Raw genomic sequence first — 14345 nt, forward strand, 5'->3', positions numbered from 1 at the left:
CACTTCGAAAGCATGCTACATGCAAGTAGATAAATAGATGTCACTTTGGTGGCAAACATGGAGGCGTTTCATGTGGATAGTTGGATTCCTGCCAGTGTTGGACTTGCCCAGATGTGACATCTGACCGCAAGGCAACATTGGTGGTGAGAGAAGGCCCAAGGATGACCCTGCAGGACGCCATTCATTTCTTATGAGCAAATCTGTGGGGCACTCTGGATAGTGCGCTAGTGTGAACAGAACGGACTGGCAATCATTATCAGCCAAGCAACTACTTTTTAATAGCGCTATACTCTCCTGGCTAATGTAACATTGCCATATGCCAAATAAATAAACAAATAAATCTTTGTTCGAAGAAGTGGTCAATTGGATTTTCAAAAAGTAGTTTGCATATTTAAGACCTGACAATTTTTTCAGGGGTTAAAATGCAGAAGTTCTGGAGCAGAAGTTCTGCAGAAGCCAAGTGTCCAGTCTCTCCTTTATATCCCAAGTCAAAATATCCATGGAGGTTAGTGCCCAGTGATTTCAGGAAAGGGGCCATATTTGGATCAGTGTGGCAATTGTCAGTACAGTACGCTAGATCATACTGATAGCAAAAAAAGAAAAAAAATGTGTTGGAGAAAATTAGATTTCAACGGTTAAAGTGGTTGGTTGGAGAAGGCCGCATCATGAAAACATGCTTAACAAAGATGGGCCACATTAGTGCTGTCCCAGTTAGGACAATATCAGCATGAGTGCTAAGAATCCCTCCAGGCAGATTCATCTTATGTGGGTTATAAGAGGAGATGAAGGGTGTCTACAGGATTTCTGATAATTAACACAGTAGTGTCCTGCAGGATGTTCCACTGTAGCTAATAGGGAAGCTTTTATGTTGCTTTGTATGTTTACATGTAGGACGAACTGAGGAAGATGATCTGCTTTGGGTGATGGATTCTGGAATATTTCACTTTCAGAACTCATGACAGGATATAGAGATGTTATTGTGAGCGCTTTGTCTGATTTGTTGCTAGGATAATCCTTGTGTGCTGCTCTTCTATATTGTGGCTTTTCTTTGGACTTTTTAAAAAACTATTTTAAAACTTCTGGTTGTACTTCTGGGACACCTCCTTCCCTGAGCTGAGCGCCCACCAGTTATGATAGCTATTCAGATTACATATTTCCATTCTAGTATAAGCACTGAATTTATTTAGTTATAATAGTGGGACCTTCTGTATTGTTCTCTGAAGTAAACCATTGTTGTGGCCTGCCAGCGGCCAGCAGAACTGGCAGTAGACTCGGACAGTGAGATTGGGGAGAAACATGGGCCAGTCTTGGAGTCTGGGGAAGGCTCTGACGAGTGCTCTGGGAGGCAGAGATGGGGCCAGGCTGCCAGACAATTATCAGCTGCCTTGGGAGTTGGAGATCAGTGGGGCAGAAGAACAGCTAGAGCCTGTTCCCAATGTGTGCATGTGCAGAGCTGCCAGAAGGGAACAGTTAAGGAACAAGGGTCGACTCGGGAGCAAAGGCACAGATGGACAGTGAATGGCCCCTCCCATAGGGAATTAAAAAGGAGTGAAAGGGGAGTGGTGTTTGCAGGAGATAATCACTTCATTTAATTAGGGTGAAGATTTGTTCCTGACTCCTTGCCAAGTATTTTCTGCTACAGCGTTGCAGCTTGGAAGCTATTGGCCTGGCAACTCTCCAAGTCTGATGAGGTCTGTGATTATAAATCACTCTTGAAAGATTGTTTGCCAGGACTTTGTGAATGAGAGGAATTCATCTCAGCCTAAATAAAAGGGGTTTTGTTGGGATGAAGAGTCTGCTTCGTGATTTTGTAAAGCCTAGGTCAGAACAACCATATTCATTTATTTTGTCCCAGCCTGTGTTAATGTCCTAATTACAGATAGTCCTTGATTTACAACAGTTCATTTAATGATTGTTCGAAGTTACAAGAGCACTGGGAAAAAAGTGGCTTATGTGATCATCTTTTGCAATCTTCTGACAAGCATAGTCAATGGGGAAGTCAGATTAACTTAACAACCATCTTACTAATTTAACAACTGTAGCGGTTCACTTAACAAATGTGGCAAAAAAAGTAGTAAAACGGGGAAAAACAACAAATTTATTACAGTAACATAAATTTTGGGCTCAATTGTGGTTGTAAGTCAAGGACTATCTGTATTTTTCTTCACTGATGGGATAACTACACTAGGCTTGGTTTCTTGCATATTAGAAGTCCAATACTCTGTCTTATTGTGGTAAGGTGGGCAGTCAATAAATTTAATAGATTAATAAATATTGGACAGAAATATAATACTGTTGGCAGAAATATATATTTCCATCCAGTGTGTTAAATGTGGTAAATGGGGGGAGGGGCAGAGAAGCAACTAGGTCATAAAGTATTCAATAAGAGTATGATATATCACTCAAAAGAACTGTAAATACAGTTACATAAGAATACAGTTCCATTATGATCAAAGTCAGCTTTGTATGCTCTTCTGCTATGTCATCCTTTCCAAACCCAATAAAGCTGCTCAAAATAGAAATTAATGGAGGTTCTGTCAATGTGATTTCAAAATAGATTCATGGTAACCATTAATTCGTTTCTATGACACCCAGTCTGAGTATGTTCTTCTGACTCCCACACGGGCTCTTAGTATTTTGTTTGGATGAAGACAAGTTGTATTGAAACATGAAATTATCTGGCATTGATTTCTAACCCTAATACTTCTCAGGTTAAATCAACAAATGATTCCAATACAGACTTCATAATCTAACCTAGTGATAATATGTAACATTGCTACTACACAAAACGAATGATCACATTTTCATACCATCTTTACTTTCATTCCCCAAACTTCTAGAACCACTCTGAAGAAAATCTGTGTATCTTCATTTCTGAAATGCTCAAATCAAAAAGGAAAATCCATTGCAATAACAAAAATCTGGCCATCATCAAATTCCCTACAAAAGGTATACAAATATAAAATGAGAAAACTCACTGACTTGATCTATAATATGCACCTTGCCAGATCTAAAAGGTGGATATGGGCAAAATACAGGTAGTCCTTAACTTACAACCATTCGTTTTGTGATTATTCAAAGTTACAGTGAAATTGAAAAAGTGATTTATGACCAGTCCTCGAGTCAGAGCATCCTCATCAAAATTTAGATGCTTGGCAACTGCACTGTATTTCCTGTTGGATGGTTGAGGCATCCCAGGATCATCATTTGTGACCTTCTCAATGGGGGGAAACTAGATTCACTTAATGACTGTGTGATTCACTTAACTGCAGCAATTTGTTTTAGAATCATGGCAAAAAAGGTTATAAAATCAATGTAATTCACTTAACAATCACCTTGCTTAGAAACAGAAATCCCAACTGTATTTATTAATTTATTTTTTTTATTTGATTGAGCTAAGGATAAGCTCCAAAGCTATCAACTAGCATTTTTTGCTTACAAAATTTCTAACTCATCTGGGTGCAAGAAGAGGCAAAAACTTCCTCCAAAGGGGAAGCAGAACCATGATACTCAACAAGAATTTTTGGCAGCTATATCAATTATGGCCAGAATAAATCTTTTCAGCTAACTCTGGTCATATCATTGAAACAAGAGATGCACAGCTAGCACATATTAAATAATAATTAATAAATAAAATTAATAGACTAATAAAACTAAAAGAGAATGTTTGGTATACAAGAGTGATTAATGCATCAAGAAACCAGGAACCTATGAGTTCTACTACCAATTTAAGTACAAAAACCAACTGGGTGACCTTGAGCCAGTCACTGTCTTTCAATCCTAGGAAGGAGGCAATGACAAACTACTTCTGAAAAATCTTGCAAAATTGTAGGGAGTGATCATTAGGAGTCATAAACTGAGACACATACATACACAGAACATCTCTCCCCCTTAAAATATAGATTATTAGTAAATGCCTATTTGAGTAAAACTATTTTATTTCTGTGTATAAAAACAATACAGAAAAATTAAGTAAATATCTACAATGAAAGTATGACAAAGCCTTGACACAATTACTAAGAAAATTTACTTCTTCCCTTAGTTTAGCTTCTCTTAGACTTTCTACTGGTAGTATAAAATAAGAGAATCTCCCAAAATTGATTTTAAAATGGCATCCTTTGATTATTAGAAAATATTACTTCTTCCAAAATAGATATATCAAACATTTCTGACAATCATTTCTTAACATTTGAAAGTATCTTTTTTTTCAATTTTTTGGTATGTTTCTTTTAGCTACTTCCCAGTACAACTATCATTCCTGAAAAACAGAATCTAAAGCTTTGGTATATAATTCATTAAACTCTTTAGCAATTAAAACATTTCCACATATATTTATGAACACTAATTAATTCCTGTACTCCAAAAGATACCAAATGATCACATGACATCAATGAACCTCCATCTTTATACCTACAACATAAAAAAATCTGATATCCATCTTTTCAAATATTTTTGTTGAGGTGTCCAGGATACCCTAAATACATTCTTATGAATAATTTCAGATCTGTTGATACCATTTTAAATTTTTATGAATTCATTGATGCATCATTATCTGAGATTCCATTTTTAGTGCATGTTTTAAGAAATACCCACATTTTAAAAGAGTACTGTAACTAGGAGGTAGGAAGCCATATCTTCCCAAGGATAGTGTTGAAGATTGCTTCTTTACTTAGCAAAATAAGAGTAATGTGTTTCCCAATACTGCTTGAAGACTGCTGTGTTTATTACTAAAGTAAGCAGAAGCGGTTTGTCTGAGGACAAGTAAACAAGAGAAATGGCTGGCAGCTCATAATCTGCACTGGAAAACTTTTACCTTGAGAAAGATGTTGGAGCTAGTAGTTATCAGTCACAATTAACTTGTGAAAATCATGAATATGTCTGCCCCCCAAAATTGTTCCAGTAATCTCGCTAAAGAGGGTAAAAATAACATCAACCAGAGTGATTTGCATCTTATGCATTACTTCCATTTTGTGTTTTGAGTCAGTCTGGAATTCCCGGAAACTACATGAACAAGTCCCCCAAAACTTTCAGCACCACTCTCCCTTTCTACCTGGTGATTTAAAGCAGAACTAGAATTCGCAGTCTCTCAGGTTTCTAGCGCAGTAAATCTAACTACTTCCTTAAACTGGCTTTCACTTCCGTACTTTCCATTAATTTCAGCAAATTTTTGCAGTACTTTTAACACATTTGCTCATTTAAAACTTTGAGAAATTTCAAATGTGATTACAGTATAATAGCAACTTTTTCTGCAGTCCCAAATAAAGCACATTAACAAGTCAAGACTGTTCTGTAGTCTAGACTTCTGTTGTTTGGCTGTTCTAAAATCATAGTTAATTAAATAATTTCTGGGTCATGGTATCCTGTTCCCCGAAGGATATAGGGATAATAAGTACCAAGAGTACCAGTATTGCCTTTGCGGCTCGTTTTCTTTTTAGCGCTGTATTAATTTTTATCCAGCGAGCCTTCTCAGTAGACCGGCTTTTTAAATTATACTATAATTTACTATAATTTGTAAATGCTTTCCTTGTTACGGCCATTTAATGGGATTTATGGATTTAATGAACGAGATTTCCGAAAACGGCAACCAAACTGCTTTAATAAACAGAATAGCTCCGGCCGTGCTTCGAAACATCCAATTCTTCCAGGAAATTACCGATGACGAGTGGCTGGATTTTATCCCCGGCGCGGTGCTTTCTATTTTCCATGTGTTTTATATTCCTCCTGTTTTATAGCCTGTTTTATTCCTTTTGTAAGCCCCCACCAGAGTAGCTTGGCGAGGCGGCGACCTTGGGGAACGAATTTGAATGGATTCCGGATAAAAAACGCTTTGCTTTTTGGACGGGGTTCCGAGATGAGAGAAGGCAGACTCGGATCCTTTCCGCGATCCATTAAGCCCGTGTTTCTCAGCTTCAACAACCCAGACGGGTGAACATCAACTTCCAGAATTTCCTCGCCAGCACTGGGTGGAGAAACGATCTGGCTGGCGGGTGGGGAGTTCTGGGAGTTGAAGTCCACACATCTTAAAATTTCTGAGGCTGAGAAACGCTTCCCGCCCAGACGAACACGCTCCCGCGCTCGCTGGGCAAAATGAGAGAGACGAAACTACACCCATCCCACAAGCTTTTTCCCGCCTAAGTTAAAAAAGAAGTCGAAGCTGCGTCCATTGCAGAGCCCAAACAGAACACCAGCTGAGGCCAATGCCCACCCTCCGCCCCCGCCGCCATCTCGTTCGACTGTCAAACGCAAAGGTCCCACGTGATTAGAGGATTTTTGCACGGGTTGAGGCCGGCGGAGAAACTGGGGCCTTCCACAAAAACCGTCAATGAGAGCGTGGAGGGGTGGGTGGGGGTGAAACAAAGAGTTGGTATTCCTGCTTCAACCAATGGGGTGGAAGTTCTTCCAGTTCGGACCATTACCGCTCAAGAAATCGATGAGTGATTGGCCGTTCATCCAACGGCCTGTGAAAGTAGCTTTGGGAGGCGAGATTTCCGTTTCCGGTGCTTGCTAGCGCTTCAGATTCTACGCTTTTCTTCACCGACAGGTCCTTTGTGCAATGAAGACGATGGGCTCCGATTAAACTGCCCAATGTCTGCCCAGTAGGCGGAGTTCCAGCCCGCCGGAGGTTCCAAGATGGCGGCGGGTGCGTGAGGCGTGATACTCCGCGCGCGATTCCCCCTTGCTGGCGCTTGCCGCCATGAAGACCAAGGAGCGCTCGCCTGCCAAGGCCAAACGGTCCCGCGGTGGCGAGGATTCTTCTTCGGCGCGGACCGAGCGGAGCAGTAAGAAGCCCAGCAACGGCGGTGGGAAATCTGCGGGCGGCGGCTCGGGCGAGGGCGGCGGCGGCAGTAGTCGGCGGAGCCTTCATCTGGAAAAAGCGAACCGGGCCAGCAGCCGTGAATATGAAACGACCGCGGTGGGAGGCTCTGGGAGCGGCCGCCACGGCTACAGCGGGAGCAACAGCAGCGGCAAAAACGCGGAGTCTTCCTCCTCGCGCGGCAGCAGCGGCCGCGGCGTCGATTCCCGCGCGCCGCCCTCCGACTCGGCCGGCAGCAGTGAGTACAAGACGCTAAAGATCAGCGAGCTGGGCTCGGCGCTGAGCGACGAGGCGATCGAAGACGGCCTCTTCCACGAGTTCAAGCGCTTCGGAGACGTCAGCGTCAAGATCAGCCGCCTGCCCCCGGGCAGCGGGTCCGGCGACGAGCGGGTGGCCTTTGTCAATTTCCGCCGCCCTGAGGATGCCCGGGCTGCTAAGCATGCTCGCGGCCGCTTGGTCCTCTACCATCGGCCGCTGAAGATCGAGGCGGTTTATGTAGGGGGCAGCAGCGGAGGGGGAAGCAGCCGGCGACGGGGCAGTCGTTCCCCAGCGCTTTTGGATAAGGAGTCTCCCTATGGGGCCTCAGCAGTGGGGGTGGCCGGGACATCTCCTGCCACTATCAGGCACCCTGCAACTGGCGCCACCCAGAGGGCCCTCTCTCCTGCTGGCGGTGGAGCAGGCTTAGGGTACAGAGACTTCCGATTGCAGCAGCTTGCCCTTGGTCGGCTGCCCCCGCCGCCTCTCCCCCGGGAGCTGGAAAGAGAACGAGACTACAGCGGTTTCTATGATCGGGTGAGGCCCGCGTACAGCCTGGATCGAGTGGCTGGAGTGGCGGCCGCTGCGTTTCGTGGCGTTGGTGCAGGCACGGCCACTGAAGAAGAGATTAGTCCCGAAGATGACCAGAGAGCTAACCGCACTCTGTTTCTGGGTAATTTGGATATATCGGTTACAGAGTCAGACCTTCGTAGGGCTTTTGATCGCTTTGGGGTTATCACTGAAGTGGATATTAAGAGGCCAAGCCGGGGTCAAACTAGTACGTATGGATTTCTTAAGTTTGAGAACTTGGATATGGCCCATCGGGCTAAGCTTGCCATGTCTGGTAAAGTGCTGTTGCGTAATCCTATTAAAATTGGCTATGGTAAAGCAACCCCCACCACGAGACTCTGGGTGGGTGGTCTGGGACCCTGGGTACCATTGGCTGCTCTTGCCAGGGAGTTTGATCGCTTTGGTACTATTCGTACCATTGATTATCGTAAAGGTGACTCATGGGCCTACATCCAGTATGAGAGTTTGGATGCTGCACAAGCTGCTTGTACCCATATGCGCGGCTTTCCTTTGGGTGGGCCAGACCGTCGCCTGCGTGTGGACTTTGCCGACACTGAGCATCGGTATCAACAGCCCTATTTGCAGCCCTTGCCACTTCCACCCCCTGCTCACTATGAGCTGGTAGCAGAAACATCAGCTTTTGGAGCACACCGTGGAGCCCCACCAGATCCACTCCGAGGTGCTCGGGACAGAACACCACCACTGCTCTATGGTGACCGTGACAGAGACTTATATGCTGAAACAGAATGGGCACCTCCTCCACCTCCAGTTCGGGACCGAGGCAACCGAGCAACTGTGTATGATGCACTTGAAAGTCTGGAACGGCGTCGAGATGGTTGGTCTCTAGAAAGAACTCGTGGGGAAAGAGAGCTTGGTAGTAGTAGAGACCCACCTAGGAAGCGAAGGCTAGTGGAGGATGGGGGTCGACATTTGGACCGATCGCCAGATAGTGAACGTTCATCTTCATCCCGTAAGCGTCACTGCCCTGCTATAGCATCTCCTCAAGATCGTAGTCCTGAAACAAGCTTAATCAGAGACCGCTATAATACTGATGCTGATCGGCCCTCTTCTCGCTTACTCTTGTTGGATCGTCCTTCACCAATCAGAGAGCCACGTAAGGGGAGTTTGGAGAGAGGCCAGAGTGAGAAACGGGAACATAAGAGCCTGGTGGAAAAAGAAAGAAAACATCGCACACTTGCGTCAGCTGCCATCCAAGAGTGCAAGAGTCCAGCTAAAAAGGATGAGCATACTTCTGAAGGGAACAGTAGCAGTGGATCTCGGCTGAAACCACCCCAAAAACAGCAACAGCAGGATGGAACCTCAAAGTCGGGATCATCTACCAAACTCTGCCTAGCCTGGCAAGGGATGCTTCTGTTGAAGAACAGCAACTTCCCATCAAACATGCACCTACTTCAAGGTGACCTCAGCGTAGCTAGCAATCTGCTGGTGGAAGGAACAACTGGTGGCAAAGTGGCCCAACTAAAGATCACGCAGCGTCTTCGTTTGGACCAGCCCAAGTTGGATGAAGTTACCCGCCGTATCAAAGTAGCAGGACCCAATGGATATGCTATTCTTCTTGCTGTGCCTGGTACCACAGACAACCGAGCCTCATCTGGGGCTGGTGAAGCTAATACCACCTCTACCCAGCGGCCATTAAGAAACCTGGTGTCCTATCTTAAACAAAAACAGGCAGCTGGAGTGATAAGCCTCCCAGTAGGAGGCAACAAAGACAAAGAAAACAGTGGGGTCTTGCATGCTTTCCCCCCCTGTGATTTTTCTCAGCAGTTCCTGGATTCTACAGCAAAGGCCCTGGCTAAATCAGAGGATGACTTTTTGGTCATGATCATTGTTCGTGGTGCATCTTAAAATCCTAATGCTTTCTGTGCTTATCCTGCTTCATACAATTCCCCTTCTTCCAGTGTCTGCCAGGTGCTAAGCCTTAGCCAACACCCTAAGTATAATTTTAGATGTGTAGTTACTGTTATTTTCCCTTTATTTTCTACAAACTCTAGAGAGCAGATGTACTAACTCTTCATTAGGCTACCCTCAACTGTCTTGCTAGTGAGAGTATAGCAAGAAGAGATGGCCTGCTTTCACTAAAATATGAAACATTGAACAAGCTTGCCTCCCTCTTCTTTTTGTTTTTACTTTTTAACTTGTCCTTGTTCATTTCACAACTTTAAAGTAGGTATAAAATCTTGTCCCTTGCTTACATTCTAAATTGCCATACTTAAAACATTAATGGTTTATGCCCATTCTGAGTCCTGCAGCTTCCATAAAACTAGTTATGATTTCAGAATAATTCCTAGTTTACAAAATGTAGAATTGAATTGAATTAACTCATGGCTGAGTCCCTGATACAGCTGATATTAAGCCTTCGTGGTGCACTGTAGTTTTCTTTCAATTGGGTTTTCAGTTTTTGTTCCCAAATTCAGAGAAATGCATACCCTTGAAGAAATTGCTAAATGGTATTTGGTTTGTTGATTTTTTAAAACTTGTGTGCATTTAAGGGTTATAGTTGTAATGAGAGCTTTACCCACAAACATCATGAATTTCTGTATTCAAGAAGCAGGTGGTTACTGGTATCATTGTTTTTCCCCATTATTAAGTGTAATAGGCACAATGAATTCTAAAGTATAACTTGGGAATGCAACTTTCAAAGATGGCACTTAACTTTTGTGAAAAGTTCTGCCACATAACCATTTCAATTATTCTATCCCTGTGGAAATAGGAAGCTTACCTGCTCAATATTTTTCAGGTAAACTATAATAGGCATTATGCGAGGTTTTATAGTCTGGTTTGCACTGTTTTAATCTTGACACTTTTCCGTTCACCTTGTATTTATAAATGTTGGGGAAGCAATTCAGTTTACTAAAAAAACACAATTCGATTGAAAGTAAGCCTTTAAAAGCAGTTCTTATTTTTTAAAATATGAGAAGACTTAGCAGGAAAGAATCAACAATTTAAATGTGTGACTTTTTGCTCAGTCTCTTCTTTACTCCAATATTTTCGGGCGTTTGTAAAGCCACTGTACAGTAACAATATGTTTCTCATATGTAAACCAATTTTCAAGTTTGAATAAGTACAATTAATTGAAAAGTGGCTTAGTGGGAAACGTGCTATTAAAGTATTTTTTTCAAGTAGAGCCTCACTTCTGAAACTATTACACCCTTTCACTTTTTAAGAATATGGGTACAGTAACCCACAATTCTGAAATACAAATTGAAAATATAAATTGTTCTTGGATAAATGAAACTTGGAACTGTGAACCAAATTAAATCTAGCTACTATTATAGGCAGAGTCACTAAGACAGATTTGTGTTGCCTATACTGCATAATATTGGATTATCCATATTACTGCATTTGTCAAATGCAATATGCTACATAAAAAGTTTTCTTAGTGTATTTATTTGGAGAGGGAATTCGGTCTATGTTGAACTAATATGTTAATTTAAAAGCCATCCTTATATTTTTTTTGAAAATCTTTAACATCAGATTTGAAAGTCAAACTTGTTGGAAATAGTATGCATACTGATGTGCTCTCCTTGTTAAAAAAATCCTTCAGAGCTTGAATTTGAGGTAAAGTGAACATACTGCCATTTTAGGCAATTTTTGGGAACCGGTGTTGGAAAACCCTGCACCATGGATTTCTTTTTCTACTTTAATTGAAAATTATGTCCAATGCTGCTTTTGATTTGAACTGGGTAAAGGGTATGTGAAATGGGCAATTCAGTTTTCCAAACTTTTAAGATTTTTTTTTTAAAGAAAGAAGATAGTCCATTAGTAGCTATAGAAAGAAAAAGAACATTAGGAGTCCAATTTAGACTAAAATGATAACCAACCTTGGATGGCTCAGCACTTAGTTATAGCTGCTGTAGCATTGAATTATATGCTTTTTGTTTGTATTAGGATAACAGCAGTGCAATTATTCATTTGAGCCAACCTCCAAGACTTCAGGATAGCAAAAGTTAAGTTTTGTGACACATCTGTATGCAGATAAAGAGGATTGTGATCTTTTGTATATGGTATTATGAAGCCTTAGGGCAATGTATATTTGAATGCTCACATGTTCAGAAATTTGTTTCCAGAGATAACATTAGGATGGAGAATGTGTTTTTTCCTGAGAGTCACTTTATACCACTTTTGGGGGAGATGGATAGGAAAATCTTAACTGGCATGTTGTCTTTAGGATTTAAATTCTATAATTGGAAACTTAATGGGTTCCCCCTCCCCTTAAAGTTAACCAGGAGTTAACCAATTTGATACTTCATCATACATGGTTGGCTGTCAGTGGAGTATCAATTTAAGGCTACTTCATTTACCAAGATCCACTTTTGTGTTTATATAATTGGCTCCCAATTTGGATTATCTAAATTTGGAACACTGGGAGCCAATTTTAACATTTTTAAAGCCAATATATTTAGCATGGGTCTTTTCTTCCCAAGATATATAAGGGGAAAAGAAGAAATCTTCCTTAGGAATTTCAACAAGTCATAGGAGTTTGACTACATTTTAAGAGTAAAAGAATGTAGGAATACATCTGAATTGGATAAAAATGGAAAAGTTAAGGGTAGCCACTTAAGCATACAAAAGAATAATCCATATAGGGTACCCAAGTGAATGGCTTGCAAAATTGTAAAGTAATTTGATGTGTTAATTTCCTTGCCTTCGGTTTTTTCCCTATAGAATAAACAATATTAGCTGCTCCAGATGTGTCACTGAAGATAAACATTTCCCTTTACGTTATCCAAACTAAAGTATTTTGGAACAACTAGAAAAATGCACACAGATGTGGGATGAAGAGAATCGGACGCATATTTTAGCTAGTTTTCTCCAGTAAGTAATGAGTCTGTAGTTGGAGATAACATAGCAATATGAATACTTACAAACAGAACACTAAATTTCATGTTCTTGTTTGACTTTTTGAAAGTGAGAGAAATTGTGTGAATTGTGAAAATTCAGTTGATTTTTCTCTGTATGTTTTTTTTTTACTAGTACAACTGATTTTTTTTTTCAATCTCTACCTTATATTTTAACTCCCTGAACTACTATTTGTGCATTTATATACAGATGTTAATTCATTTCAAAAGCTTTGTGCCAGTGAAGGGTGATTGGTGCTTTCAGACATTACCTAGAACATTAATAGCCTTGTAGTTTGAACAGTTATCTTTATATGTAGGGGGAAGACAGATCTCTTGTAAACATTTGTACTGAATAACCTCTTCTTTCCTCCTGAAAGCAAGGCTAGTGAAGTGCTGAAGACCACAAGCGATTCCAAACTCTAATGGACCTTTGCGAAGAAAACGTTGGCTTATGTGGAATTTACATGGGCCTCATGGAAGAAAGCTTATCTGTTTAGTATTTGTGCATTTTACTAAAATGGCAGCTTAAAAAGTTGTGTATCTGCTATTTGTGATGCCAATGCCCATGTTTTAAAGTGGAAAATTGACCTCTTTGCTTTGTGCTGTGTACACAAGATTTCTGCAAAAGTAAAGGAAAAAAAACCCTTTTTATGGCTCACACAGCTTAAAATAGCTGTCACTCAAAACATGCGCTCACAGTCGAGCTGATTTTGTTTCATTCTAAATAAATTGTTTCTTTTGAGGAAAGTGGTTTTTCTGCCTGGAAATGAATTGACGACAAACCTTTGACCCCTTTGTTTGCAGCTGTGGGGGTACTTTACAACTGCTCCTCCTGCTGCTCCTTCTCCTCGATCTGATAGTTGTGGGTCTCAGACAAGAAACAGGGAAACCTTCGCTTTGATATTGACCATCTTTTATATCAGATCTGAAGAAATCTAGTTTGTTGTGTTGCTGTGTCCTCTTGTGTACGGTGAATGGGGATCAATGGCTGCTATCTCCTCATCTTTACGAGGAAATGGTGCTGTTGCTGGCATGCAAGAAGCAGGGAAAGCATCTTAAGTCTCAGAACAGTGTACAGATCTGGGACTTTGTTGATTTTGAAGAGCTGGAGTTCCTGAATTTTAAGTTCTTGATTTATTTTGTTCACCTAACTTGTTTGGCCTTAGTTCTGATTTTAATTTGAAGAAAGTTTGAAATTGCTTTGCATCTTGCGCATAACCTTTTCACCCAATTGAAAACAAAAAGAAAAAGTAACTCATTTAAAAAAAATTAAATGATAGCGCGTTTCCAGACACAGTTGGAGAGCTCCTCCACCACCAGGGGCTTTTCTTCAGAGTTATGCAGTCCTGGGTGTAGTTCTGAATTGGAAGAAGAGTTCCTGAGAGCTAGAGCGCTGTCATTTAAAACCTGTACAATTGTTATTGGTGCTCTTGACCCGTTTTGAAGCAAATGGTCTACACACCTTGGATGTGCATGCAACCTTGATCGTTTCGTAGGTACCACTGCAAACTTTTTAGTTTGTAGTACAGATGATAACAGGAGGAAAAAAAAGTGGTGAAACTTTGAAAAAAAAAGTGCCATATTTCCTGCATTTGGGGATCTTGAGCTTTGGAAAGCTGTTCCCACTGTGCAGGAGTACAACTCTTTGCTGCAGGAGACTTCGGGGCACAGTTGACTACACATCACCAGAGGTCAAGAGGAAGCGAACAGTGCTGCACCTGCATCGTGGCTGCAGAAACTGCATTTGTTTCCCAAGTCTCTTAGAATTAACTAGTTGCCATTTGACATGCAGATGGAAGACACCTTGAAATGCAAGCTTGCTCTGGTTGCCTTGAAATTCTTAA

General features: G+C 41.5%; 1 protein-coding gene across 3 annotated transcripts; it reads left to right on the forward strand.

Annotated features, from left to right (window-relative positions):
* The first annotated feature begins 4726 nt into the window (after positions 1-4726).
* Positions 4727-13248, forward strand: RBM15 (RNA binding motif protein 15). Of its 3 annotated transcripts, none has more exons than XM_087929713.1 (2): positions 4727-12475; positions 12879-13248. In XM_087929713.1, the coding sequence occupies exon 1, from the start codon at positions 6695-6697 to the stop codon at positions 9503-9505; it is 2811 nt and encodes a 936-aa protein (XP_087785839.1). In that variant the 5' UTR covers positions 4727-6694; the 3' UTR covers positions 9506-12475; positions 12879-13248. The 3 variants fall into 3 exon arrangements, with proteins under 3 accessions (XP_087785839.1, XP_087785838.1, XP_026562750.1); XM_087929712.1 differs by having other exon boundaries at positions 4727-9568; positions 12326-13248; XM_026706965.2 differs by having other exon boundaries at positions 4727-9568.
* The last annotated feature ends 1097 nt before the right edge of the window (positions 13249-14345 follow it).

The sequence above is a fragment of the Pseudonaja textilis genome, chromosome 3, assembly GCF_049901715.1.
Source record: "Pseudonaja textilis isolate UNSWEBS1 chromosome 3, rPseTex1.2, whole genome shotgun sequence".
Taxonomy (NCBI): Eukaryota; Metazoa; Chordata; class Lepidosauria; order Squamata; family Elapidae; genus Pseudonaja; species Pseudonaja textilis.

What these genes read in the sequence shown, in the direction of transcription:
- RBM15 (XM_087929713.1), top strand. Translation starts at nt 6,695, where the DNA reads ATGAAGACCAAGGAGCGCTCGCCTGCCAAGGCCAAACGGTCCCGCGGT.